This window comes from Acartia tonsa, chromosome 10 (genome assembly GCF_053477335.1).
Source record: "Acartia tonsa isolate MP-2025a chromosome 10, ASM5347733v1, whole genome shotgun sequence".
Taxonomy (NCBI): Eukaryota; Metazoa; Arthropoda; class Copepoda; order Calanoida; family Acartiidae; genus Acartia; species Acartia tonsa.
Window position 1 is genome coordinate 33,884,694 of NC_137269.1, and position 26,698 is coordinate 33,911,391.

Here is a 26,698-nt window from a genome sequence, read left to right on the forward strand (position 1 = left end):
TTTTATGTCCACTATCGGATGTGCCTCTTGCAGCAAGGGGTACTTTTTATAATGGCTGGGAGATATAATCTTAAGAATTCTTAAATAAAAAATATGATATAAACTTAAACCTGCCCAAGACCTAGGTAAATACAAACAAGAAAGATAAATTGTAGCAGAGCCTCTTTATAACTAAGATATAATTATCCATTTATATATGTATGTCCGTAAAATCGAATTTGATAAATGTAATTTGAAAACAGGTTTGGAAGTAGGACTATGAAGTGACTATGAATTGGGATCACTACTTAAAATTATGTGAAAAAGTACATAAAGATATGATTGCAGATTGTGAGTAAAAATAAATATGTATCCAAATGATCATTAGTTTTGTTCAATGATGGTATATCTTTTATTATTCTTTCATATTCTTTTGTTAGCCTACATTCCGCTAGTTCAATAAAGGTAGTGGATAGAGGGTTGTTTTGTATCAGTGTCATGTCATAATAATATGTTGAATGAATCAAATAAGTAATATAACAATGGCCTTATTGTGAAATGTGGTTGTAAGGCGATGTTTTGCTCGCAGATGCCGCGTCGAGACTGACTAGTACGCAACTTAATTTTACTTAACTTGATTTAACTTAACCAATCAATCAATATAGTATTTGTGTTAGTAATAAAAATCTATTCTTACATATATGTAGCACAAGTACATTGTGGTCAGATTGTAAGTCATTATTTACAATACGCATAATGAAAGTATGTATACATGGAGATTTTTTATAATATTGCAAATATTACACATTCATGGTTGTCCGTCAGTCTGTTATTCTGTATGCCCTTTCATCAATACACAACATTGACAATGCATATGATGAGGTCCCACTACAGTATTATGTTATTTTTTAAAATAAGGATTATTTTAATTTTTTTGCGGATTTCAAGGCAGATTTTTAATTTTTCGTTTTTTGGTCATTTTATTTCCTTTTTATTTTAGGATACCAAAATTAATATGACTCTTCTTAATTATATGTTGAATTTTGGTCCATTTTTGATGCCTATTTATGAATATAATTATCCTTGTTAATGTATTATTAATGTCTTTATTATGTTAAGGTCTGTGTCCTGGGTAAGACAGAGGGATGGTCACATTATCTCGGTAGATCAAGAAATATTTATACAGGTATAACAATATCTTTACAATTTATTTTATATTATTTATACTCAACTATAATAATGAATTTGAAACAAAAATGTAAATAGATATCACCTGACACTTGAAACACAATGTAGAACTATTTCAGAACGTCTTTTCTTGATTTATTTCTTTAGAGAACTTACATCAATTACGAAAATTTATTAAATCATTATCAGGAGGTGGGGTCTTTTTGAAAATATATTAATGTGATTGGTCCACTATTTCTTGGAAGATCTTGATTTCAAAATTTTTAGCTGACATTAATTCATATCTGACCTACAGATAGCTCTATATTAGATTAACATTATATTAAATTAAGGAAACTCTAATATATCAAGAAATACGTCAACAAAATCTTCAAATTATATTAGAAAAAAAGATAATAACATTTTTTTTGTTAATTAGAGAAAATAAAACATTTCTACAATTATTCTTTAGAATTTCTATTATTTTATAATACTTTGTATTATGCATATATTTTTTTGTTAAACTTTTGCAAAATTTAATGAATAATTAAATAATTTGTACGGATTTAATAAAATCTGTTGACAATAGAATCAGCTAATTAGTTAGTGTTCTTAACAATTACAATTTTTTTCATTTCATTATCATAATAAATATTTTTTAGTAGTAGAATAAATTTGGTGTTACAAATAGTAAATTTAACAGTTAACTTGCGTTGAGTTAGTCCTTTTGATATAGTACTTTTAAAAATTTAGCAGGCTAAGATCGTCCATTATTGTACAGATTATTTTAGTATTTGATTATTCATATACAATATAATTGTTGTATTAATTGATGGAAGTCGCAATTAATTTTTTTTATTATGTTAAAGACCTAACATTTATAAAAATTTATAAAGTTGCAATTAATGCATTTTAGACTATAGAAAAGCATTTGATCATCGCAACATATTAATCTGTTTCTTAATATTGAATGCATTCAAGATAAGTCTATCTCACAAATATTATGGAACGAAATTGTTGTAGATTTATTTAATAACAAATTTTTTTTTCCAATAATATAAAGTTCAAAATTTCTGAAAGGTTTTTACAAAATTACCGCGGGCTATGTTGCAAGCTGTACGGCTGGTAAAGTTTTATAATGGAATGACTTGAATATTTGGCCTTAATCCCCTTTCTGTATATGTTGCAATTCGGTCTTGAGGCTTCATCAGGGTGGAAAGGGATGGTGTGCTGAAAATTTACGAGTACCCTTTGTTTTTATATGCATTATCTCATTTGTTAGCTTTAAATCTTTGGGTACTTTTAAACTTTGACAGTTTGGTTCAAACAAGCAGTTTTCAGACTGTTTAACAAAGATTTATAGTTAACACTTTTTAAAATTATGTTTATCATAATTGGGGTGTGTTAATTTATCATCCATTGTCTTATCCCTTAAAATCACTAGACATATTAGATTACCTATAGTGTATTGTAAAGATTTATACATTTTATAATGGTCTGGTCAAACTTTTAGAATAAAGAATTGACAGATTTAAAAAATTAAATAAGGCATTTTGGTTAATTTTTGACATAATTAATCCAGCTATGACTGTCAGACAGGCGGAAGCACATATTTCCTCTATTTATATTGGAACTATTCAACTAAAAAGAAATTTTAATCTGTACAAAACGTTCACAATGTTGGTGCTATAAATGTATTGTTTAAGTCTAGAGCCTGGTTTTAGATTCAAGTCTCATCTAACTAATGTTCTTACATAAATGTAGAATAATTAAATCAGCAATATTTCCATTCAAAGATAATTTTGAGTTAAAAAATAGTTATCTATGATTGTTGATTACTATGACAATTAAACATAATTTTCGCTAAAAAGTCACAGAGAAATCGACGGTTTATAGCTTTAAAAATTATCTAAATGTCTATTCATATTTGGGCAATTTGTCTATTAAGTTCCTCGATGTTAAGTTTTAATTTATCCTTTTGCGCGCCGCTACGGCTTTCAAGTCCTGCTAAATTGTATTTATCTTGTCATGGGCCCAGTCATGTACATAGAGTAACTGCTCTACAAATATTTAGTACCTTTGTGACCACGCTGATGGAATGAATACACTGATCAATTATTCATCCGATTATGCTCAGGGAGTAGACAATAGACACTAATTCAATCTTCCATATAAAAATAAAGTTCTCATTTTTTACCTGAGTGTCTTGTGACAATGGGTAAAAAAATATTTGTAGACAAATTGTTCTGCAATTGCCTCCTCACTCCCTGGATTGTTCTAAATTTATTTAAATATCTATCTATACAAATATATATCACTAGCGGCTACGCTTCCTAGAAGCCTCTAGGGGCACTATCCCTCCCATTTTATTTTTAGTTTTACAAAGAAAAAGTATAAAATTTTTTTTTAGGGGTTTCCCTTTTTATTGGGTGGGTGGAGATACTTCCCCAAAAAGTTAAAAGCCTTCCCTGGACTTAAAAGAAGCTTTACAATAAAGGAGAACCAAATTGGTCCAGCGGTTAGCGAGATTCTTCGTTACAGTGAAAAAAAGCTTAATACTTTATCTAATAGGATAAATGTAAGAAAGTCGTTCGAAACTAGGGGCAAAGAAAAATTATTACATACAGTCTATATGTCCATCTGTCAGCGTTTTATTGAAGTTTCTTGATTGTTGTATGAAACATTGGTATGTTGAAATGAACTTGCACAATGCTGTTCTGAATATGATAACAATGAGGGAAGGGCCATTGGACTGAAAATTACAAATTTTTAACACCGCGTCCTCTTATTTGTTGGCCCAAAACTTTTGCTACTATTTTGCATATAAATCATTTATTTCTAAACTAGCGTCTGCGCCCCTAGCATCTAGGGGCTCTATATTCGAAGGGATATAGAAGGGAAGAAAAAATAGCTTAAAACCATACCCAGGCTTATTTATAAAAATAAAATAGCCTAAAACCATCTCAGGGCCTATAAGAAGCTTCCCTCTAAAGGAGAATCATATCAGTTTAGTGGTGAGCGAGATCCTTCGCTACTTAGTACTTTATATTATAGGATTAGTAGTGATTAAAATGTTAAACCAATAGACAAATGAATTCCTTATTCATTGTCTAGAAAATACTTTTTGTATACAGGATACTTCAAACACGATTAAGACTCGCTAAGACCAAAATGAACTAACTAGCAGCTACTCCCCTAGATGCCTTGTTGTAGAAAACGGGGAAGTCGACCTTCCTCCCACTTTCAATTATAGTTTTTTAAATAAAAAAGTTTCGGCATCTTTGTATGAAGGGAAGTTCAATAAGTCAATTAAATATTTTTTGGTATTTTCGACTATTTTTCATGTAAGGGATTGGAACACTTTTAGGAAATAGTTAAAACCTTCCCAGAACCTACGAGAAGCTACATTGCAAAGAAGATCCACATCGTTACAGCGGTTAGCGAGTTAATGGATATATTCTGTTATTTTTAAATATGGATAAAAAATGAGAGCTAACCGTTAAACATATAGACAGTATACATACATAGATCTAGAGCAGCTTCGCTTCTAAAAACACATTATTAGGTTCCATATAATTTATATCAATTAACAACACAATGTAAGTAATAACATGCATTATATTAAATCAGAACAACACTGGTATGGAGTGATAGTGGGAACGATAACGTCTAAAATCTTTTTTTTTTAAATCTATCAATGCAGTGATACATTAATCAAGGGACAAGACAATAGATGATTAATTGACATACATTGTCAAAGATGATAATAGTTATTTCTCGCATCATATTATAAACAGCTTTATAAAATGTACAATTATGAGATTGTTTTTTTTTTTTGTATGGATGAGAACCAGTGACTATCCACCGGATTCGAATGAATACGAGAAACATAATTACCTATTCTGTAAATCAATATATTTAGTCAACAAATTTTGAACATTGCTAGTTTCAAGCAAGCAATCAAGAGTTGACAAGAGTACCCAAAGTTTTTAAGCCACCAAATTAGAGAGGAAGATAGAATAATTTGGGTATTAATGATATTTAATATTTGCTAATCTATCTCTATTTCAAAATTAAAATTTTAAATTGTTCATTAAAATTTGAAATAAACAATTTATTATAACTTTTTCAATAGACAGAATCTAAACATCTTTTTAGAATGTAAAAAGTGCTGAGGAAATAATATCTACTAAGTACTAAACTACATATTATTTCACAGTAATTATTGTGTGTGTACTGTGTATTTGTACTAATTTGTGGTTAATTAGTTTGTCATTTGCTTATTTTTTTTAGCAGCATAACTTATATATAAAACGTTCTTCCGTCTAGCATTTGTACATTTGAGGGAATGACCAACTATGTAAAGTGGATTGGGTTTAAAATAATGCTACGGTCGTAGCGGTCATGCGTCTTTCGTCATATTGGAAGGGTGACGCAAATTTCAGATCTCAGTTATCGCTACTTGATTTACTATTTTTCTCTATAAGATAAAAGCGATGCTTGCTAGATTATCTTATTCGCTATAGTATAAAGATAAATTTTTCTCAAATCGCCAAATCTGTGGTCGTATCCTTTCCAACCTGACGCAAGACGCATAACCGCTACGATAGTGACATTGTTTTGTCCACTATCGTAAAGTGATACTTTTTGGAGAAGGGGGGGGGGGGGAGATGGGCTGGGAATAATTTTTAATCGTGTATTTTTTATGGACCTTGGAAGGCAAATATCCAGAACCTATAATGTTTCGTTGTAAAGGAGGGTCATATCGGTCCTGCATAGATGGTCAGACAAGTAAAGGAAGTATTACATTTTACTGTTTTTTCGTTTCACAGACTTCCAATGGTGGGGATACAGGGGTGTTTATCCCTTATCCCCTCAAACTTTGAAACTCCTAATTTTACCACCCCTCTAATAATTTTAAAATAAAATTAGATTACCTTCATCAAACCTTTGAAACCCCACATTCTACCCACTTCAAAATAAAAAGCTTTGACGTCTCTGCTTCGTTTGATATATTTTTTTTTGTTATCGCAGCGCGTTTAAATGATATAATTGAACTTGTTACATTCTAGCTAATAACATGAATAAACCAAACAAATGAATACATCTCAGCGTGAAGATTCTATTTGTAGAATTTTTAGTGCAGCGTGTTGTTTTACATGGACAATTAAAAAATTGGGTTAATTTTGGTGTTAATTCTTTTACCCTAAAATATAAGATTCTACTTATCTTACATTTTCAAGTTGGAGTTTTTTTTTTATATATGTATGCACGTAACTTATGCAATCGTCAAAATCAACGATTTTTAAGGAATCTTTTTATAGTTCTTTCTTGGTCAGGTTTTACTCTAATTTTTGAGGATTAGTTAAACCCCCTATTAATAAGATAATGTAAAACATCTTTCATTTTTATTCATATAAATATTTGAATTAAAACTACTTTATAAAAAAAGTTATTGGCAGTTTTGAAAAAATATTTTGTATTTAAAAAGACAAAAAGCCATGTAATAAAGTTTAAAGGATTATTTGTTATTTTGAGTAAACACTAACTACTAATTGGTAGATAAATCTCAATTTGATTTTGTGAACAAACATGTTAGAGGTGAATACTAAATACCAGGGCTTGGCAGCTGCTCTTTTAATAATAGCGGCATTTGCATATACAAATTAGTATCTATTTAATATATATAGAGGCTGCGCCATAGCAATTAAGGATAGAAGCATGAAAAATGCCTAGAACTATTTTTGAAAATAAAATAGCCTGAAACAATCATGGGACCTATGTTAAACTTTTCTGTAATGTAACTCAATCGGAGATCTCAATTGACAAACAAAACAAAACATTACGACTTTGAATAATAAGATATTAAATGTAGTAGATAAAACACTTAATTACCATATTGAAACAGTTCAGTATATTTAATACATAAAACAGCCGTGCACTAGCAGGTTTACGATTTTAAATGATTTTGCAGGCTGGAGTGGCTGCTGCATTATTTTTTTTCTCACAAAATCCGACTGCAACTACAACTACCAAGCCCTAGTAAATACAAAATCTTTTTCCTTTTTCACAAATTAAGTTTTACCAACAAAAAGTTGAAAATACGTGTTATGTTGCTTTTCTTTATTTAATTTATACTTTATAAATAACAAGCTTACTTTTTGTGTTTCTAAATAGAAATATATTTTATTGATATAAAATAAGATAACCAATAGAAAAATTTATGTTTTAAGTCATGTCTAATTCAATAAATTTTGTTCTGCATAAATTAAGCACTAGTAAACAGTTAGCAAATAACTTTCTTTTTAGAAGCGTCTAATTACAATATTTCCGTACGCTTTTAAGTCTGTCTACGTCAGATGTTAATGCAGAATCTACGCAGTTTTGAGTTGGTTTCTAATATTACCCTAATAATACGCACTTGTTAAACCGTTCAGAATAATGAACATTTTATAGACTTTTAATTATTACCATATTATTTGTTGCATTACATGATTGAAACTTGTTTGTGAAGCTCTTTATAGTGCCTATAAAAAAATGACGCCATACAATACAAATGACCAATAATAGGACAATATACAGACTAAATTACAAATGGCTGGCCAGTATACATTTTAATTAAACAATGGTAGCCTAGTATAACGTCATTTTAATAGACACCATAAAAGCTTCTTTGTTTGCCTGTTTTGCTGCGCTAATTATTGATAAAATTATTCTTGCCATCTAGAATACAAAGTAGAACGATGTCTGTCTGTCTGTTTGTTTGTACCGAAGGATCTCGCTAACCGCTTAACCAATCGGGTTCTCCTTTACAGGGTAGCTTCTCATAGGTTCTGGGAAGGTTTTTAGATATTTTCTTTGGGGGTGGGACAACCCCCCCCCCCCCCCACCAAAATGAAAAATACCTTCCCACTCAAAAAAATTTCTTTTAAAACTAAAATTTAAATAACGGGGTAAACTAACCCACCCCCCCCCCCCCAAACAAAAAAAAATAGTTTTCTTTTTAATCTAAAATACGAAAAATTAGGTTGATCAAATCTCTTGGGGCGAAGCCCCTAGAGGCTAGGGGCGAAACTGCTAGTTATGTTAATATGGTATGATATATTCATATTATCTGTGCTAATATTTTCGTTAGTAATGAATATTAATACCAGACCTCTTTTTTTCCCAATACAGATTAAAGAACTAGAGAGTCAATATATTATCACCATTAGTGGAAAAGCTACTCTTTAAATAGGGTATGACATCATGTTAATAACTCTTAATGTTTATTTGCCTGCAAATGTAAATGACTTATCTTGTGGTTCTTTATTATTCCAAACATGAGCCAATAATATGAATCATTATCAAAATGATAACCTATTATTAGACGTCCCCTAGTAATCTCAAAACGTGTAAGTAAGCAATTAACATTTTTTTTGGCTTACTTAAATGTGCCATTGTGCCATTTTTGTGGTAAATTACTGATAAGCCATAAAGAATACTAATTGCTTACTTATATCAGCATTCTACAACAATTTGGTCTTACTTGTGAGATAAAAGAGGGTGGAGTAAATAAATACTCAGTCATTTACAGTAAAAGTGGCTTATATAAGTTGAAGTGAAGAAAAAGAAGGAGGAGTAATAATTAATCCCTTCCTTCCTGTAAGCAGTTTATGAAAAAAAGAGAAGATTTGGCTGATATAAGCCAAATAAGCAACAAATGTGATTGATTGCTTATAAGTAATTTATCAAAAACTTGCATGATTTGGTATATAAGCCAAATAAGCCAAAACTTTCATTGATTACTTATAAGTAATTTATCAAAAAATAGCATCATTTGGTATATAAGCCAAGTAAGCCAAAACTTTCATTGATTACTTATAAGTAATTTATCAAAAAATAGCATGATTTGGTATATAAGCCAAATAAGCATTTAATGTGATTGATTGCTTATAAGTAATTTATCAAAAACTTGCATGATTTGGTATGTAAGCCAAATAAGCCAAAACTTTCATTGATTGCTTATAAGTAATTTATCAAAAAATAGCATGATTTGGTATATAAGCCAAATAAGCATTTATTGTGATTGATTGCTTATAAGTAATTTATCAAAAAATTGCATAATTTGGTATATAAGCCAAATAAGCCAAAACTTTCATTGATTACTTATAAGTAATTTATCAAAAAATAGCATGATTTGGTATATAAGCCAAATAAGCATTTATTGTGATTGATTGCTTATAAGTAATTTATCAAAAATTGCAAAATTTGGTATATAAGCCAAATAAGCCAAAACTTTCATTGATTACTTATAAGTAATTTATCAAACAATAGCATGATTTGGTATATAAGCCAAATAAGCATTTATTGTGAATGATTGCCTATAAGTAATTTACCAAAAAATTGCATGATTTGGCATATAAGCCAAATAAGCTAAAACTTTCATTGATTGCTTATAAATAATTTATCAAAAAATAGCATGATTTGGTATATAAGCCAAATAAGCATTTATTGTGATTGATTGCTTATAAGTAATTTATCAAAAACTTGCATGATTTGGTATATAAGCCAAATAAGCCAAAACTTTCATTGATTACTTATAAGTAATTTATCAAAAAATAGCATCATTTGGTATATAAGCCAAATAAGCCAAAACTTTCATTGATTACTTATAAGTAATTTATCAAAAAATAGCATGATTTGGTATATAAGCCAAATAAGCATTTAATGTGATTGATTGCTTATAAGTAATTTATCAAAAACTTGCATGATTTGGTATATAAGCCAAATAAGCCAAAACTTTCATTGATTACTTATAAGTAATTTATCAAAAAATAGCATCATTTGGTATATAAGCCAAATAAGCCAAAACTTTCATTGATTGCTTATAAGTAATTTATCAAAAAATAGCATGATTTGGTATATAAGCCAAATAAGCATTTAATGTGATTGATTGCTTATAAGTAATTTATCAAAAACTTGCATGATTTGGTATGTAAGCCAAATAAGCCAAAACTTTCATTGATTGCTTATAAGTAATTTATCAAAAAATAGCATGATTTGGTATATAAGCCAAATAACCATTTATTGTGATTGATTGCTTATAAGTAATTTATCAAAAAATTGCATAATTTGGTATATAAGCCAAAAAAGCCAAAACTTTCATTGATTACTTATAAGTAATTTATCAAAAAATAGCATGATTTGGTATATAAGCCAAATAAGCATTTATTGTGATTGATTGCTTATAAGTAATTTATCAAAAATTGCATAATTTGGTATATAAGCCAAATAAGCCAAAACTTTCATTGATTACTTATAAGTAATTTATCAAAAAATAGCATGATTTGGTATATAAGCCAAATAAGCATTTATTGTGATTGATTGCCTATAAGTAATTTACCAAAAAATTGCATGATTTGGCATATAAGCCAAATAAGCCAAAACTTTCATTGATTGCTTATAAATAATTTATCAAAAAATAGCATGATTTGGTATATAAGCCAAATAAGCATTTATTGTGATTGATTGCTTATAAGTAATTTATCAAAAACTTGCATGATTTGGTATATAAGCCAAATAAGCCAAAACTTTCATTGATTACTTATAAGTAATTTATCAAAAATTAGTATCATTTGGTATATAAGCCAAATAAGCCAAAACTTTCATTGATTACTTATAAGTAATTTATCAAAAAATAGCATGATTTAGTATATAAGCCAAATAAGCATTCCATTGCAAAAAACGCGATCTTTGGTTTGTTTAAATGTCCATTTTTTTGTTAGAAGATTTTTTTTCTAAAATATTTTTTAAAAATTAACTTTTTACAATAAAAAAATCTTTGAACTTAAATTGACCAATAATTCAAAGATTTTTTCTCTTTGATTTGGATGATTTTTATGATTTTTATTTTTAATGTCAAATAAAAACACAAAAAAACGTTTATGATTTTATTCAAGAAATTATTTGCTAACATCACCTTTTTGTTGCAATAGAATGTTATTTAAGCAAACAAAATTTAGCATAAATGGATATTTAAATCCCAAGGTATTAAATGATCGAGCGTTAGCTTATAAGTAATTTATCAAAAACTTGCATGATTTGGTATGTAAGCCAAATAAGCCAAAACTTTCATTGATTGCTTATAAGTAATTTATCAAAAAATAGCATGATTTGGTATATAAGCCAAATAAGCATTTATTGTGATTGATTGCTTATAAGTAATTTATCAAACAATTGCATAATTTGGTATATATGCCAAATAAGCCAAAACTTTCATTGATTACTTATAAGTAATTTATCAAAAAATAGCATGATTTGGTATATAAGCCAAATAAGCATTTATTGTGATTGATTGCTTATAAGTAATTTATCAAAAACTTGCATGATTTGGTATATAAGCCAAATAAGCCAAAACTTTCATTGATTACTTATAAGTAATTTATCAAAAAATAGCATCATTTGGTATATAAGCCAAATAAGCCAAAACTTTCATTGATTACTTATAAGTAATTTATCAAAAACTTGCATGATTTGGTATATAAGCCAAATAAGCATTTAATGTGATTGATTGCTTATAAGTAATTTATCAAAAACTTGCATGATTTGGTATATAAGCCAAATAAGCCAAAACTTTCATTGATTACTTATAAGTAATTTATCAAAAAATAGCATCATTTGGTATATAAGCCAAATAAGCCAAAACTTTCATTGATTACTTATAAGTAATTTATCAAAAAATAGCATGATTTGGTATATAAGCCAAATAAGCATTTAATGTGATTGATTGCTTATAAGTAATTTATCAAAAACTTGCATGATTTGGTATGTAAGCCAAATAAGCCAAAACTTTCATTAATTGCTTATAAGTAATTTATCAAAAAATAGCATGATTTGGTATATAAGCCAAATAACCATTTATTGTGATTGATTGCTTATAAGTAATTTATCAAAAAATTGCATAATTTGGTATATAAGCCAAAAAAGCCAAAACTTTCATTGATTACTTATAAGTAATTTATCAAAAAATAGCATGATTTGGTATATAAGCCAAATAAGCATTTATTGTGATTGATTGCTTATAAGTAATTTATCAAAAATTGCATAATTTGGTATATAAGCCAAATAAGCCAAAACTTTCATTGATTACTTATAAGTAATTTATCAAAAAATAGCATGATTTGGTATATAAGCCAAATAAGCATTTATTGTGATTGATTGCCTATAAGTAAATTAAATGATCGAGCGTTAGCTTATAAGTAATTTATCAAAAACTTGCATGATTTGGTATGTAAGCCAAATAAGCCAAAACTTTCATTGATTGCTTATAAGTAATTTATCAAAAAATAGCATGATTTGGTATATAAGCCAAATAAGCATTTATTGTGATTGATTGCTTATAAGTAATTTATCAAACAATTGCATAATTTGGTATATATGCCAAATAAGCCAAAACTTTCATTGATTACTTATAAGTAATTTATCAAAAAATAGCATGATTTGGTATATAAGCCAAATAAGCATTTATTGTGATTGATTGCTTATAAGTAATTTATCAAAAACTTGCATGATTTAGTATATAAGCCAAATAAGCCAAAACTTTCATTGATTGCTTATAAGTAATTTATCAAAAAATAGCATGATTTGGTATTTCAGCCAAATAAGCAAAATCTTTCATTGATTCCTTATATTTTATCTGTTGCATATCCCCTTTTCTGTCTAATTCCAATATGAACCTGCCCTATTATACATAATATATTTATGTTTTTTTTATTTAGATTTAAAAATTATATTGATTTTTTTTTTTTTTTAAATTATCAAATGATTTCATTTTTAACTGCTCTAAGAAGAAAATCTCCTTTAAAGGAAGCCTGCAAGAAATAACACGCTTTAACTGCTGAAAGACTGCCACAAGAAGACCCAATACCCCAAATTTAAAGCCTTAAGCTTCAATAACAAAAAAGTTCTAGGCATTTCAAAATAGCATTTTATGTACAATGGAATTTTTGAAAGATTTCCAATGCTCATAAAAGAAAAAACAATATTAAATTACGTCACCTAGACACAAAATTATAACCTTATCTTTGTCAGAAACTTAGATTGCCTGTAACCGATTACATTTTTACAATAAAAACACCACATTTCATAATCAAAATCTATGAAAAAAATTCGATTTAAATTGCATTTTTAAACGAAAATCATAGCAGAAACAAAGGGGTAAACTAATACAAGCTTAGCTGTGATTGGTTGTTAAGCTAATTCAGCCTTCTGATTGGCTACAGTACATTCGGTACAACACAAGTAAAACTTAATTTTTTTTAATGATTTTGACTATAAAAATGGGTATTTTTATTGTAAAAATATAATTAGTTACTGGAAACCTAAATTTATGACAAAAATAAGCTTATAATTTTGTTTCTAGGCCACGTAGTTTAATTTCAAAGTTTTCAACATGAGCATTGCAATTCTTTCAAAATTTTCATTGTACATAAAATGTCATTTTAAAATGCCTAGAACTTTTTTGTTATTGAAGCTGAAGGCTTCAAATTTGGGGTATTTGGTCTACTTGTGGCAGTCTTTCAGCAGTTAAAGCGTGGTATTTCTATGATCTATGATATGGATAATATGGATCAACCACGAAAAAAAAAGGTGCATTAATAACTTTTTTGTTGTTATAGTTAAGTTGCTGATTTTTTTTGTGAAATCTAATGTTTATTGACAAGTACATCTATTTGTGAATTCGTTTTATTCAAATTATTATTTTTTATATCATTTTTTTACGCCCTATTTGGACCCGGTTCGGCATGGCCATAAATACCCGGCAGTTTTAAAACCCGGCTCGGTTTTGGTTTTATTACCTGGTTTTAACTTTTCAACCATTAAATATTTTTTTATGATTTATTATTCTTGAGCCACCCTAATCAGTATACCCTAGTAATCTCTATATGTGTCCTCCAATAGTTTTATGCTCTTTTTCTGCTATGTATCATCCAATTTTTATATGTTCTTTTTTTGTGTATGCCAGGTTTTAAAACTTTGACAAACGGTTACGGCGGCTGAAACTGGCGGATCAGTAATATTTGACATAATATCATTTGACATAAATTCATTTCACATAAAACATTTGACATAAAATCACTTCACATAAAAACATTTGCCATAAAGGTACACTTCACATAAAAACGTTTCACATAAAGGTACATATGATATAAAGTTACATTTGACATAAAGGTACATTTGACATAAAGGTATGTTTGACATAAAGGTACACTTGACATAAAGGTACATTTGACATAAAGGTACACTTAGCATAAAACGTTTCACATAAAGATACATAAAGACACATAAAAATATTTTCATATAAATATGACTGTATAGACATGGGGACTTCAGTCGTGCGAGGCTTGTGGTGCAGAACTGAGATTCTGTTCACCGGTTGCCATGCAATGTACCTTTATGTCAAATGTACCTTTATGTCAAGTGTTCATTTATTTCAAGTGTACCTTTATGTGAAATGTACCTTTATGTGAAATGTACCTTTATGTGAAATGTACCTTTATGTCAAGTATACCTTTATGCCAAATGTACCTTTATGTCAAATGAGTTTATGTGAAACGTTTTTATGTCAAATGTACCTTTATGTCAAATGAGTTTATGTCAAATGATACTTTATGTGAAATATTTTATGTGAAATGAATTTATGTGAAGTGATTTTATGTCAAATATTACTGATCCAAACCGGCCGAAACACTTAATTTGAAATAAATCGCTTCTTATATTACTTGTAGCCCTATATATTAAATGAGGTTGTGTAGTTTTCAATTACGGATCGTATCAAAATTCAAAAAAGTGTTCATCTCACTTTGGGCGTTCAAAAATTACATTTTTCATTTTTTTGATGAAATAACCGGGTATTTAGGAAAAAGCGGCTTATAATGCAGGCAGAAAACCACCCAAAACGGGTTTAAATTAGGGTTGGGCCGGATATCCAGTGTGGCCGGATATCCGGCCATTTTCAATAACCGGCCGGATATTGAAACTATCCGGCCGGATATCCGGCAATATAATCTTTTAACAAAAATCTCTGTTATTTTAATCTTAAATGGCTGTAATTTTCTTATTATTGAAGCTAGAAGAACAATTTTTTCTGAATATGTTTATCTTTATATAAATTTTATATTAGAAATTTCAAAACATAAATTTTGGCGGTGGCAGCAGTACTTGGCAGCTGCTAGCCGCAAACCGACGGTTGGCATGTAACCGGCAACGGATTTTATGAAATTGTAATATGTCATGAAGATATATAAAAAAAGCCTAAGTTTTTAAAATTTGAAATCTTAAAGTAAAGATTTGCGGTCACAGGAACTGTTTAAAGATTTCTAGGGACCTAAAGGTTCAGAACTTGCAGAATTAAAGCTATAACCTGAAATCGACTTTACCACCTATATTACATATGAGGATGTTCGACTATAGGATATTTTAATATTAGATAACATGAAATGCTTTGTTTAAGTAAAACAATATTTTACTTTTTACCTGAATGACCTTACCAGATTTGCTGGCATCCTGTGCCCGCCAGGAAGGAGGTATTAAAAAAATTTCAACTCTCAGTTATGTGTCATACCCATATTTCAAAAGTTACTCAGTTATAGCCCTCTACCTTTTATACACAGAAAAAAAACAGAGGGGGGGGGGGGAAGGCATTCAACGCCACCTCACCGCCCATCCTCCAACCATTAGGGGTTAATATTACAGATTGAGGGAAGTAATAGTTAATTAGATTTATTTGCTAAGAAGAAAGATCATTTAATAGTTACTTCATTTTTAAGTTTTAACCCTAATTTTATCCTATTTTATAAAGTACTAAGCTTTTTTATGTCTGTAGCGAAGGATCTCGCTAACCGCTGAACCGATATGGTTCTCCTGTAGAGTGAAGCTTCTCATAGGTTCCAGGGTGGTTTTAGGCTGTTTAATTTTTATAAAAAAGTCGTTCTAAGGTTTTAAGTTATTTTTCTGCACTTTCATGTCCCTTCTAATATTCCTAGATACTAGGGACGCAGCCGCTAGTATAATACAAAACACCAGTTAAGGGTATATTCCCTTTCGTGGCTACGCCCCTTAAGGAGCAATTATTCGTACTTTCACAGTAGCTTTCCTCTTATTTCTAGCCCCTTGCGGGGGACTCTAACCTTGCAGGGCCAATTGCCTAACCCTGCGGGGCAATCACCTAACCAAATATAACCTAACCTAACCTAAAATAACATATTAAAAGCAATTTTTAAAAAACAACGAATTGCCCCTTAAGGTGCGTTGCCACAAAAGGTACTATATCCTTTTTTAATACTTTAATATGTAGTAATTTGGCCGGATATCCAGTAATTTGGCCGGATAACCGGATATTTGCCGGATATCCCGCTGTTCTCTTATTAATTTTGTTTTATTATCATAAGTGAAAAATTCAAAAAAAAAAACAAATGTGAAAATTAAAAAAATATCCCGAAAACTACTAAACATACAAATGGAGGGACTGACAAACACACAGACAGACATACCAAAGACAGACAGAGAGACGGAAAAATAGAAAGAAAGATGGACAGACAGAAAGACAGTTGGACAGACAGATGGACAGAGAGATGGACAGACAGACGACAGACAGACGACAGACAGACGGACAGACAGACGGACAGATAGACGGACAGACAGACAACAGATAGATGACAGACAGATGACAGACTGACAGGTAGACGGATGGACGGCCAGACAGAAAGACGTACAGAAGGGCTGAAGGATAGATGGACAGACGGACAAATATGAAGAGAGACAGACAGACGGAAAGACAGTTGGACAGACAGACAGACGGACAGACAGACAGACGGACAGACAGGCAGACGGACAGACAGACAGACATACGGACAGACAGACGGACAGACAGACAGACAGACGGACAGACAGACAGATGGATAGACAGACCGACAGACAGACGGACAGATGTACAGACAGACGGACAGAAAGGCGGACAGACAGACAAACGGACAAAAAACAAGACAGATAGATGGACGAACAGACAGGTGGACAATCAGATGGACAGACGGACATTCACAATTATACAGTAGCTCTGCTACTAAAAAGTATAAAAAATCGCTTTAAATTTAAATTCATCTAGACAAAAAAAAGTTATAGATATAGAAAATTTTACTTTACATTAAATTTATAAAATAAAATAAAACAATATTTTCCCGCTCTAGATGCTCTAGATCAAAACCACGGAAATTGCAAAAATCGTCAAAATCCCGCATTCGGAAGTAAATCATGGCAAAATTATACATAAAGGCAACTGATACATAATTAAGACAAGATACGCCTTTAACATTTGATTGGTAAATTAAAAAATTGTAGTGCCCAAAGCTTCAACCAATAATTTTTAATGTACAACAGGGGTAACTTAAGTTTCATTGTATATTTTAACGTTCATTGTCTTATCCCCTTAGATTCCTAAATTAAAATATGTACAAAGATTCTTAATCTTAACTACTTTACATTATTTGTTGACATAAAAGCTTTCAGTACGCTAATTGAAATTTTAACGACCAGGGATCATTAAAGGGATAAGGCAATAGTTAATAAATTGTCGTACATCCCCAATGACAATATACAAAAATGCCCTTTCTGTAGTTTGTCATTGGTAGTTGAAACGTTTGGACAATATACTTCAATTAATTAACCATTCAAAATTCAATAAAAGTCCCCAAAGTTGGTTAACCATCGATTAAGAATTCATAAGTATAAAACTTTGGGGACTAATGTAATAAACAGCCTAACTTCCAGATCTACCTAAAAACCATGCTCGCTCATTGGTCAGCTTAAAAGTTTGGGTACTTATGTTGAATTTTGATTGCTTTGTTCAAGAATATCAGTGTCCAAACTTTGTGACCCATAGTAAATAAACAAAATTAAAAGGTGGCAGGAGTTATCAGTGCTCAACAAGTACTTTGTGTGAAAGTATCAAACACAAATAATCATTAGCTACAAAATACAGAATTTGGTTCCTAAAAATTTTACATCGAATTATTTTGTCAATTGTCTTTTCCCTTCACATACCCAACCTAATTTTATATCCAAATTATAAAAAACGAAATCTGTGTATGATTGTGTTTGTGTGTGTGTGCGCGCGTGATCGCGCGTGTGTGCGTGTGTGTCGTGCCAGCGCAGCACACCTATTGGGTCAACACAGAAGCTACTCCGTCGCGTCAGTACTACTACTCAGTAAGCCAAAGTAATTCTTGGGTGAAAGATGTGTTTGTTACAAATCTGTGAAATTTAATTTCTACAGTGATTTGATAATTCATAAAACCTTCTCTGGTGAATTCTATATCTTTTTTAGCACTGCGTATTTTCAACAATTAAATATTCTAAATATTTCTTTTATGAATATTTCAATTGTAGTAAATCGTATTGTTAAATAAAACTACGCAGCAAAATGAACCAATCTATGTTTAAAAGAAACTATTATGAAGGTTAGAATATTTTTTCATATGAATCAGTATGGCTGTGAACCGGTTCTAATCCTGCGGATATGAATCTGTTTTGAAGCCTTCTTGAGATTGGTGTATACATTTTTACAGGCTAAGCTTTTCTATATTAGGAGTCGGTCCGTTCATTCGTAAGTCCATATCGGTTAGCTTTTTTCATTAATTTAGACATGATGGAATTTTCCTTTTGATTTCAAACTTTGAACTATAACAGTTATGACACACTTCAATAGTTAATGTTCTGTAGAGAGCTTCGATTTTATGAATGTTTCATCTTTATTTCTCTGATATTTATCAGGGATCTAAAGGAATACGACAATGGCCGATAAATTGATGTACATCTCAATTGATAATGCACATAACTACTACTTCTGTATAATTTCAATTAGTGGTTGAAACCTTCGGACACTCAACTTAATAAACTAACCAATTAAAATTCAATCAAAATCCCCAAAGTTATTAAGCCAACGAATAATAAAACTTTATCTAAAACTTTGGGGATCAGTGTAATATACAGCCCAATGACCGCTCCTTTCCTGGATATTTCAACTGTCCTTTTCTTATCTGTCCCATTTTATTATTGGCAGAATTTTGTTCATAATATTTTTCGTCAATTGTTCCATCCCTGTTTGTTTACATATACCAAGGGAGGGAGGGACATTGTAAAATAGAATTATAGGAAAAGAACGAGGACACAGGTACCCAAAGTTTTATAACTATGCACGTTTTATTAAAAAATAATTGGGGGATTTTGATTTGTTGATTTTGAACTTGTTGTGCCCAAACTTTATTAAATCCAATAAATAAATTTAATTCATCATCATTGTCTAATCTCTTAAGATCCCTGTATTATACCCTACCTCGTAAGGGCGAGATTACCCCTGAAGTATATACAATATTTAATAACATCAATAAAGGGATAAGACAATGGCCGATAAATTAATATACATCCACAATGATGGTAAATATAATTACCCTTTCTGAAGATTACAATAAGGGTTGGAAACGTTTGAACACTTAAGATAATATTGATTTTGATTAGTTAAGTCCTCAAAGTTGTTTGTAAATAGGGAATTTTCATCAATTTATCGTCCATTGTCTTATTCCTAGTAAAAACGAAAATTTAGCTTGAAGTAAAAACATGAAAAATAAATCCATAAATGCAATGCTCTAAAGTAAATTGGCACTTTCACTCGAAGTACCTTGATGAGCACTGATACCTACAATTTTGGGTCAGGTTAGGATAGGTTGTTTAAGGAGAAGGGGGTGGCATTTTACTTAAAACGTTTTTTTTATTTGAGGCACATCTTTGAACAAATAAAATTAAGTTTTTTGCGCATTATTTTTAAAATATTTTTACTCTTACAAATGTATATTTTAAAATACACGGAAAGCTGTTTAGGGTTTATTATACGGTGCTATAAATAACTACAAATCTAAGCTTTCCCTCTTGATTATATAGGTTATGAGTCATACTGAAAAAAATGTATTATATTGAAGACAAGGATGACAACATCCATAAGTAGCGAAGCACAAAAAAATCGTAGATGGGAATACGTACAGGTAGATTTAAAAGGTTTTTACTAAAATCAAGAATTGATTTATTGGATAAAATAAATATGAAACCTTGTTTTATTTTGTATGATGACGATGGTCAAAGTAAATTATATTAAAGATGCTCATAACAATGGGAAAAATTATTTTGATACTGATATCCCATAAAAGTTTAAAAATTGGATCAAAATAAACAAAGGAAATATGTAAAACATATAAAAATAGCCAAAAACCTGATAAAAGGCAGTCTGGCCGCCATGGTTGTTTTCTTAAAACAACAAAAAATTTAATTTTTAAATCCTTAAAAACTTTAAAAATTTGGAAAATCGGACCATATACACTGAAGATATGGAAAAAAGTGTTAAATATATTTATAAATAGCCTAAAACCTGCCAAAATGGCAGTCTGGCCGTCATGGTTACTTCCTTTAAATACGGGAAATTTAATTTTGATATCTACAACTGAAAAAATTTTGAAAATCGGACTATAAACACTGAAGATTTGGAGAAAAATGTTAAAAATATAAAAAAAAACAGCCTAAAACCTGCTGAAAAGGCAGTCTGGCCTTCATGATTGTTTCTTTAAACGACAGGAAATTTAATTTTGATATCTGTAACTAAAAAAATTTTGAAAATCGGACCATAAACACTGAAGATATGGAGAAAAATGTGAAAAATAGCCTAAAACCTGCTAAAAAGGCAGACTGGCCTTCATGATTGTTTCTTTAAACGACAGGAAATTTAATTTTGATATCTGTAACTAAAAAAAAATTGAAAATCGGACCATAAACACTGAAGATATGGAGAAAAATGTGAAAAATATAAAAATAGCATAAAACCTGCTAAAACTCGGTCCGACCGCAAATGATGTTTTATAGTCAATTGTGCTCCTTAATAATGGGAATGTTGTCAAAAAATTTCAGCATTCTATCTTTTATAGGAGCTGAGTAAATCCCATTTCCCCCATAGCGTTACGGACTGACGGACTGACGGACTGACGGACTGACTGACTGACGGACGGACAAAGTGAATTATAGAGTAGCTTCGCTACTAAAAAACATTGCCTGTGCGATAACTGTTTACAATATGCACAATTACAATTATAAAACGGGACCCCTTTTGTAGATTAAAATAATCGGTGGAAAAGTTTGGTCACTGACTTTTGCAGACACACCATACCCAGGGATGTAGGGATCATTGAGCAGTAAATTACATTTATATCCAAGGAGGGAGGGTACATTGGACTGTATTTACACAGGTACCCAAAGTTTTATTACCATTATCGCTTATATTTAGCTTAAAAACTTTAGGTACTTCTATTTTATTTTGATTGGTTCCAGGCCCAATCAATAATTTTAATCTACAACAGGGGTAATTTTATATTCAGTATGGCTTTGAAACCGATTAATATCCGCGAGATTAGAACCGGTTCAAAGCCATACTGGAAAAATGTGTAGTATTATGATCTAGACAATTTTATATAAATATTAAAATGAAAAAAAAAACATAATATCAATGCCAGATTTGTAAGCCCAGGACTTCGGCCCCTCAGGATTAACAAAACCGGAATTAATCTTTTAATTTATAAATTTACTACACGCAGAATACTGTCTATAATACGATGCAATGAATAACTATTATCATAATTGGGGATGTATTGCAATTAAACATTCATTTTCTTATAGCAATAAAAATTGGGTACTTTGTTGAGCAATGAAACCCTGAAACCTTTGAAAATCAAAGGACAACTTTAACATGCCTAAATTAACGAAAAGGTATTGACAGACATACAGACATGAACAGATGGTCAGAATTTTTCTATCAATTTCAAAATTTGTATGGTGATTCTTGTGGTAGATAGGTAGACTTTAGAAATCGTAAGAACTCTATAATTGTTACCTGAATGTCCGTACGTCCATTCTAAACAGCAAATTTTTGTGTTTTATAATTATTTGATTGATCTGATTTTTGGAATACTGATTCCTAGGACAACAAAGTACAATTTTGTAAGAGTAGCATCTATAAAAATGCAAGTATGTCCTTAAACATTATTCTGTATTTAAGCAGTTTTTCAACAAATTTACTAAAATTTTGTTTCAACTTTTAAATATTTATATTCTGATTATTTAGTTCTGACACTTTAAAAGTGTTAATGTTCATTTATCACACCTTTTCAGAGCTTCGCTTTTATGGATGTTGTCATCCTTGTTTACCTATTTTGACCCCACCCTTTTTAATTTTTTTTTTATGAGCAAATCATTTTGTTATTTAAATTTACTTGTTTTTAATTAGTAAATGGGTTAATGTTTGGCTTTATTTCTTAAAACGTTTTTATGATGCATTTGTTTGAGCAAACAAGGAGGGAGGTGCCATTGAACCGTAAATTACACTTGTACCCAAAGTTTTATAACCAGTTCAACTTGGTGAATTGATACAGGGTAGGGCTTTACATTATATTATTCAATATTAATATTAATTTAGTTGGAAAGCTGTTGATAATAAGATGCAATAAATAACTATTCCAGTATGGCATCGTATACTTTTAATTTCTGCAGGTTCTGAGCCATACTTATAAAATAATGTGTAGTGTCGTTTTATAGACAACTTTCAATATATATCCTATAATATAAAGTAATAAGCTTTTTTGTTGGTAGCGAAGGATCTCGCTAACCACCAAACCGATATGGTTCTCTTTTAGAGCGAAGCTTTGTACAGGCCCTGAGATGGTTTTAGGCTATTTTATTTTTTATAAATAAGGCTGGGTATAGTTTTAAGCTATTTTTCTGCCCTTATTTAGCCCTTCGAATATAGAGCCCCTAGATGCTAGGGGCGCAGCCGCTAGTTTAATTATAAAGTAAAAACAATTTACTTGTTTTGATAGCCTGGGCCTTCGGACCTTAAAGCCAACTATACTGGAATTAATCTCATAATAATTTTTTTTATTTTTATATCCCTAAAAAGTTGGTATTAACACGATCTGTTTTATTTTAACTGGATTAAAAGGATCATTTAGATATATACCCAGGAAGGGAGGGAACATTGGACTGTAAATTATATAAAAGGAGAGAGAAGACCATGCACGTTTTATAAAAATAACTTTAAATAATTTTAGAGATTTTGAATTTCGATTTTTTGGTTTCTAACTAGTTGTGCCCAAACTTCAATTAATTAAATTAAAAGTTTAAATCCACAATAGGGGTAACTTTATTTATCACCATTATCCTATCCCTTAGTTGTGCCTGATTATAGGTAAAAGCATTCCCCATACTCAAACTTTTTTTTGTCGCGCCTCTGACCTAACCCAACTTAACCTAGCTAACGTAACCTAATAAAACAAAAATCTAATATAACAAGGATGACAATATTCATAAAAGCAAAGCACTAAAATGGTAGGAAAAAACTGACATTAACACTTGTATAGGGTCAAAATTGTACTTTATTTTACTATTGTTCCAGGAATCAATATACAAAAATCAGATCAATCGGATAATTAGATCACATAAAAATTTGTTGTTAAAAAAGTAAAAAAAATCAACATGTTTAAAATGGCCTTTCGGACGTTCTGGTAATGATTATAGAGTTGCTGCGATAGAACAATTCTAACATGCCCAAATTAACAAAAAAGCTATCCGTACATACGGACCCTAAATATAGAGAGCTTCGCTTTGAAAATTCGACGAAACGCCACTTGCCACGAATGGGACCATACCCAAATTTTATTATCGCAGAAATCTAAAGGGATAAGACAATGGGAGATTGATTGATGTACATCCTCAATGATGGTAAACAAAATTACCCCTTCTATAGATTACAATTAGGGGTGCACGTTTGGACACTATCCATACAACGTAGAACGATGTTTGTTTGTTTATAACGAAGGATCTCGCTATCCGCTGAACTGATCGGGTTCTCCTTAACAGGGTAGCTTCTCATAGGTCCCGGGAAGGTTTATAACTATGTTCTTGAGGGGTGGGACACCTAAAGGCTAGGGGCGAAGCCCTCCTTGTAATATAATTAAATTATCAGGAACTAGCAGAGAATGAGGGGGGACAATGGGCTGTTTATTACACTAGTCTGCAAAGTTTTAAGATAACGTTTTCTTATTCGCTGACTAAACAACTTTGGGGACCTTTATTGGATTTTGAATGGTTCGGTTATTAAGTATAGCAGTTGTTAAACCAAAATTGAAAATTCATTAAAATTCCCCAAAGTTGTTAAGCCAACGAATAAGAAAACGTTATTATAGAACTTTGGGAACTAGCAGAGAGGGGGACAATGGGCTGTTTATTACACTATTCCCCAAAATTTTTATGATAATGTTTTCTTTTTCGCTGGCTTAAAAACTATGGGGACTTTTATTGGATTTTGAATGGTTAGGTTATAGCAGTGGTTAAACTAACCAATCAAAATTGAAAATCCCCAAAGTTGTTAAGCCAACGAATAAGAAAACGTTATTATAAGACTTTAGAAACTAGCATAGAGAGAGAGAGAGGACAGTTTGCTGTTTATTACACTAGTCCCCTCAAATTAAAATAGCGTTTTCTTGTGCGATGGCTTAACAACTTTGGGGACTACAGAAGGGGTAACTTTGTGTGTCATCATTGGAAATGTACATCAATTTATCAGTCATTGTCTATATATCCCTATATTTTGATATAACTTCGGTAGTTTGATTGATTGGTTCCAAACTAGCAATTCTTAACTTTTTGGCCAATAATTTAATTTCTCATATTGATTCGAATCCGGTTCTCATCCATACGAAAAAAAACTATGTCTAGCATCGTATTATATCCAGCTTTCTACGAATTTAAAAATGTACAATCATAAGATTAATACCAGTTTTTTTAGCAAGAAATAACTATTAATTTTTTGTATTGTAATATATTCATCTATTTATATTACATTTTCTAATTCCTTAAGATTCATGGTAAAAATGTAATTTAGTTTGAAGTGAAAACAAGAATCATGTAGAATCCATGAAAGCGATGCTATAAAAAATACTGGTGTTTTTCTCAGAGTACATTGTTGATCTCTGAAACATAATTTATGTAATAGTTATTTATCCAATCATATTATAGACAGATTTCCGAGTATAGAGAAATGTAACATTAAAATTATTGTTTCAAAGTACCCAAAGTTTTAAACCATCAAACACAACATTGTGGACCAGTGTAATTTACAGTCAAAGGTCCCCTCCCCTGATATTATTCAATTTTTCTTTCTGTGTTACAATTTATTAAAGCTTTGTATAAACAAAGGAGGGAGGGGACATTGGACTGGAAATTATACTTGTCCCAAAAACAAATCTGCTGTTTGTTGGCTTAAAAACTTGTATGTTTTTTTGAGTTGTACAAACCAACAGTGTCTAAACCTTTCTACTAAAAAAGTGTTACCTACAAAAAAGATTTATTGTAATTGTGGTGCTTACGTAAATTTATCGTCCATTGTCTTATCTCCTTAGATTCCTCGTAAGATCAAATATTTAGTCTATAATGAATGAAAAGAAGGATAGTTTAAGGGAGGGAGGGAACCATGGGCTGTTTTATACACTAGTCCCCATAGTTTTATAATTAGTTTTTCCTATTCGTTGGCCTAACAACTTTGGGGATTGGTTGATTGGTTGAGTGTCCAAAAGTTTCAACCACTAATTGTAATGGAAGATTTTTGTTTTATCATTGGGGATGTACATTAATTTATCGGCCTTTATCTTATCTCTGTAGATCCCTGCATTAAAGCAATAATAAATAAGAAACAATTTAGTTATTTTAATTTTGTCTAGTGTCACATCTCTTCACGATCCATACAATGCAATGCTTTACTCTGGTGGGCCTTCACGTCTGCATATTGTCATATTTAAAACAATTTTTTTTGCAAATTAGTAGAAGACCATACATATTTGAATAGAATTTTATTTGATGAAGGTAAATATAAATGGAAAGATTAAGTAATAAACTATGGTTCTGAATATTCTATCATTTTGACGAAGGTGATGTTGCACTATCCTATCATATAAAGTAGTAGCGTTTTTGTCTATCCCGAAGGATCTCGCTAACCACTGAACAGATATTAGTCTCCTTTACAGTGAAGCTTCTTATAGGTCCTGGGAAGGTTTTAAACTATTTTTGGGGAGGGTATCTTCACGCACCCCCAAACAAAAAATATTTTTTTACTCTTTTTAAACTCAAATTCAAATTCTATTCTGAGGTCGACTTTTCCACCTCCTACCCCTAGATGCTTCTAGGGGCGTAGCCGCTAGTTAATTATCATAAAGAAAGACAAAATAACCTTTGTTATATATTTCAAATACTAACATTTAAAAAATATGCAAACAAGAATAGTCCCCTAGTAATCTCTCCTCGTGGAGTAAGCATGAAAAAAAGTAAATTGCTTACTTAATTGTGCCATTTTTGTGGTAAATTACTGATTTTAACATTTCATAAGTGCATTTATATCCACAAGTTTGTCAGCAACATTATGATAATCTAAATT

At 30.5% G+C, this 26,698-nt stretch overlaps 1 protein-coding gene across 1 annotated transcript in view; it reads left to right on the forward strand.

Moving 5' to 3' along the window:
• LOC145330885 (lachesin-like) overlaps window positions 1-26,698 on the forward strand; it is a 109,650-nt gene that overhangs the window by 38,941 nt on the left and 44,011 nt on the right. The window contains exon 3 of the mRNA XM_080175555.1: window positions 1,099-1,165. Coding sequence (XP_080031681.1) covers window positions 1,099-1,165 — 67 coding nt within the window. The remainder of the gene's footprint in view (window positions 1-1,098; window positions 1,166-26,698) is intronic.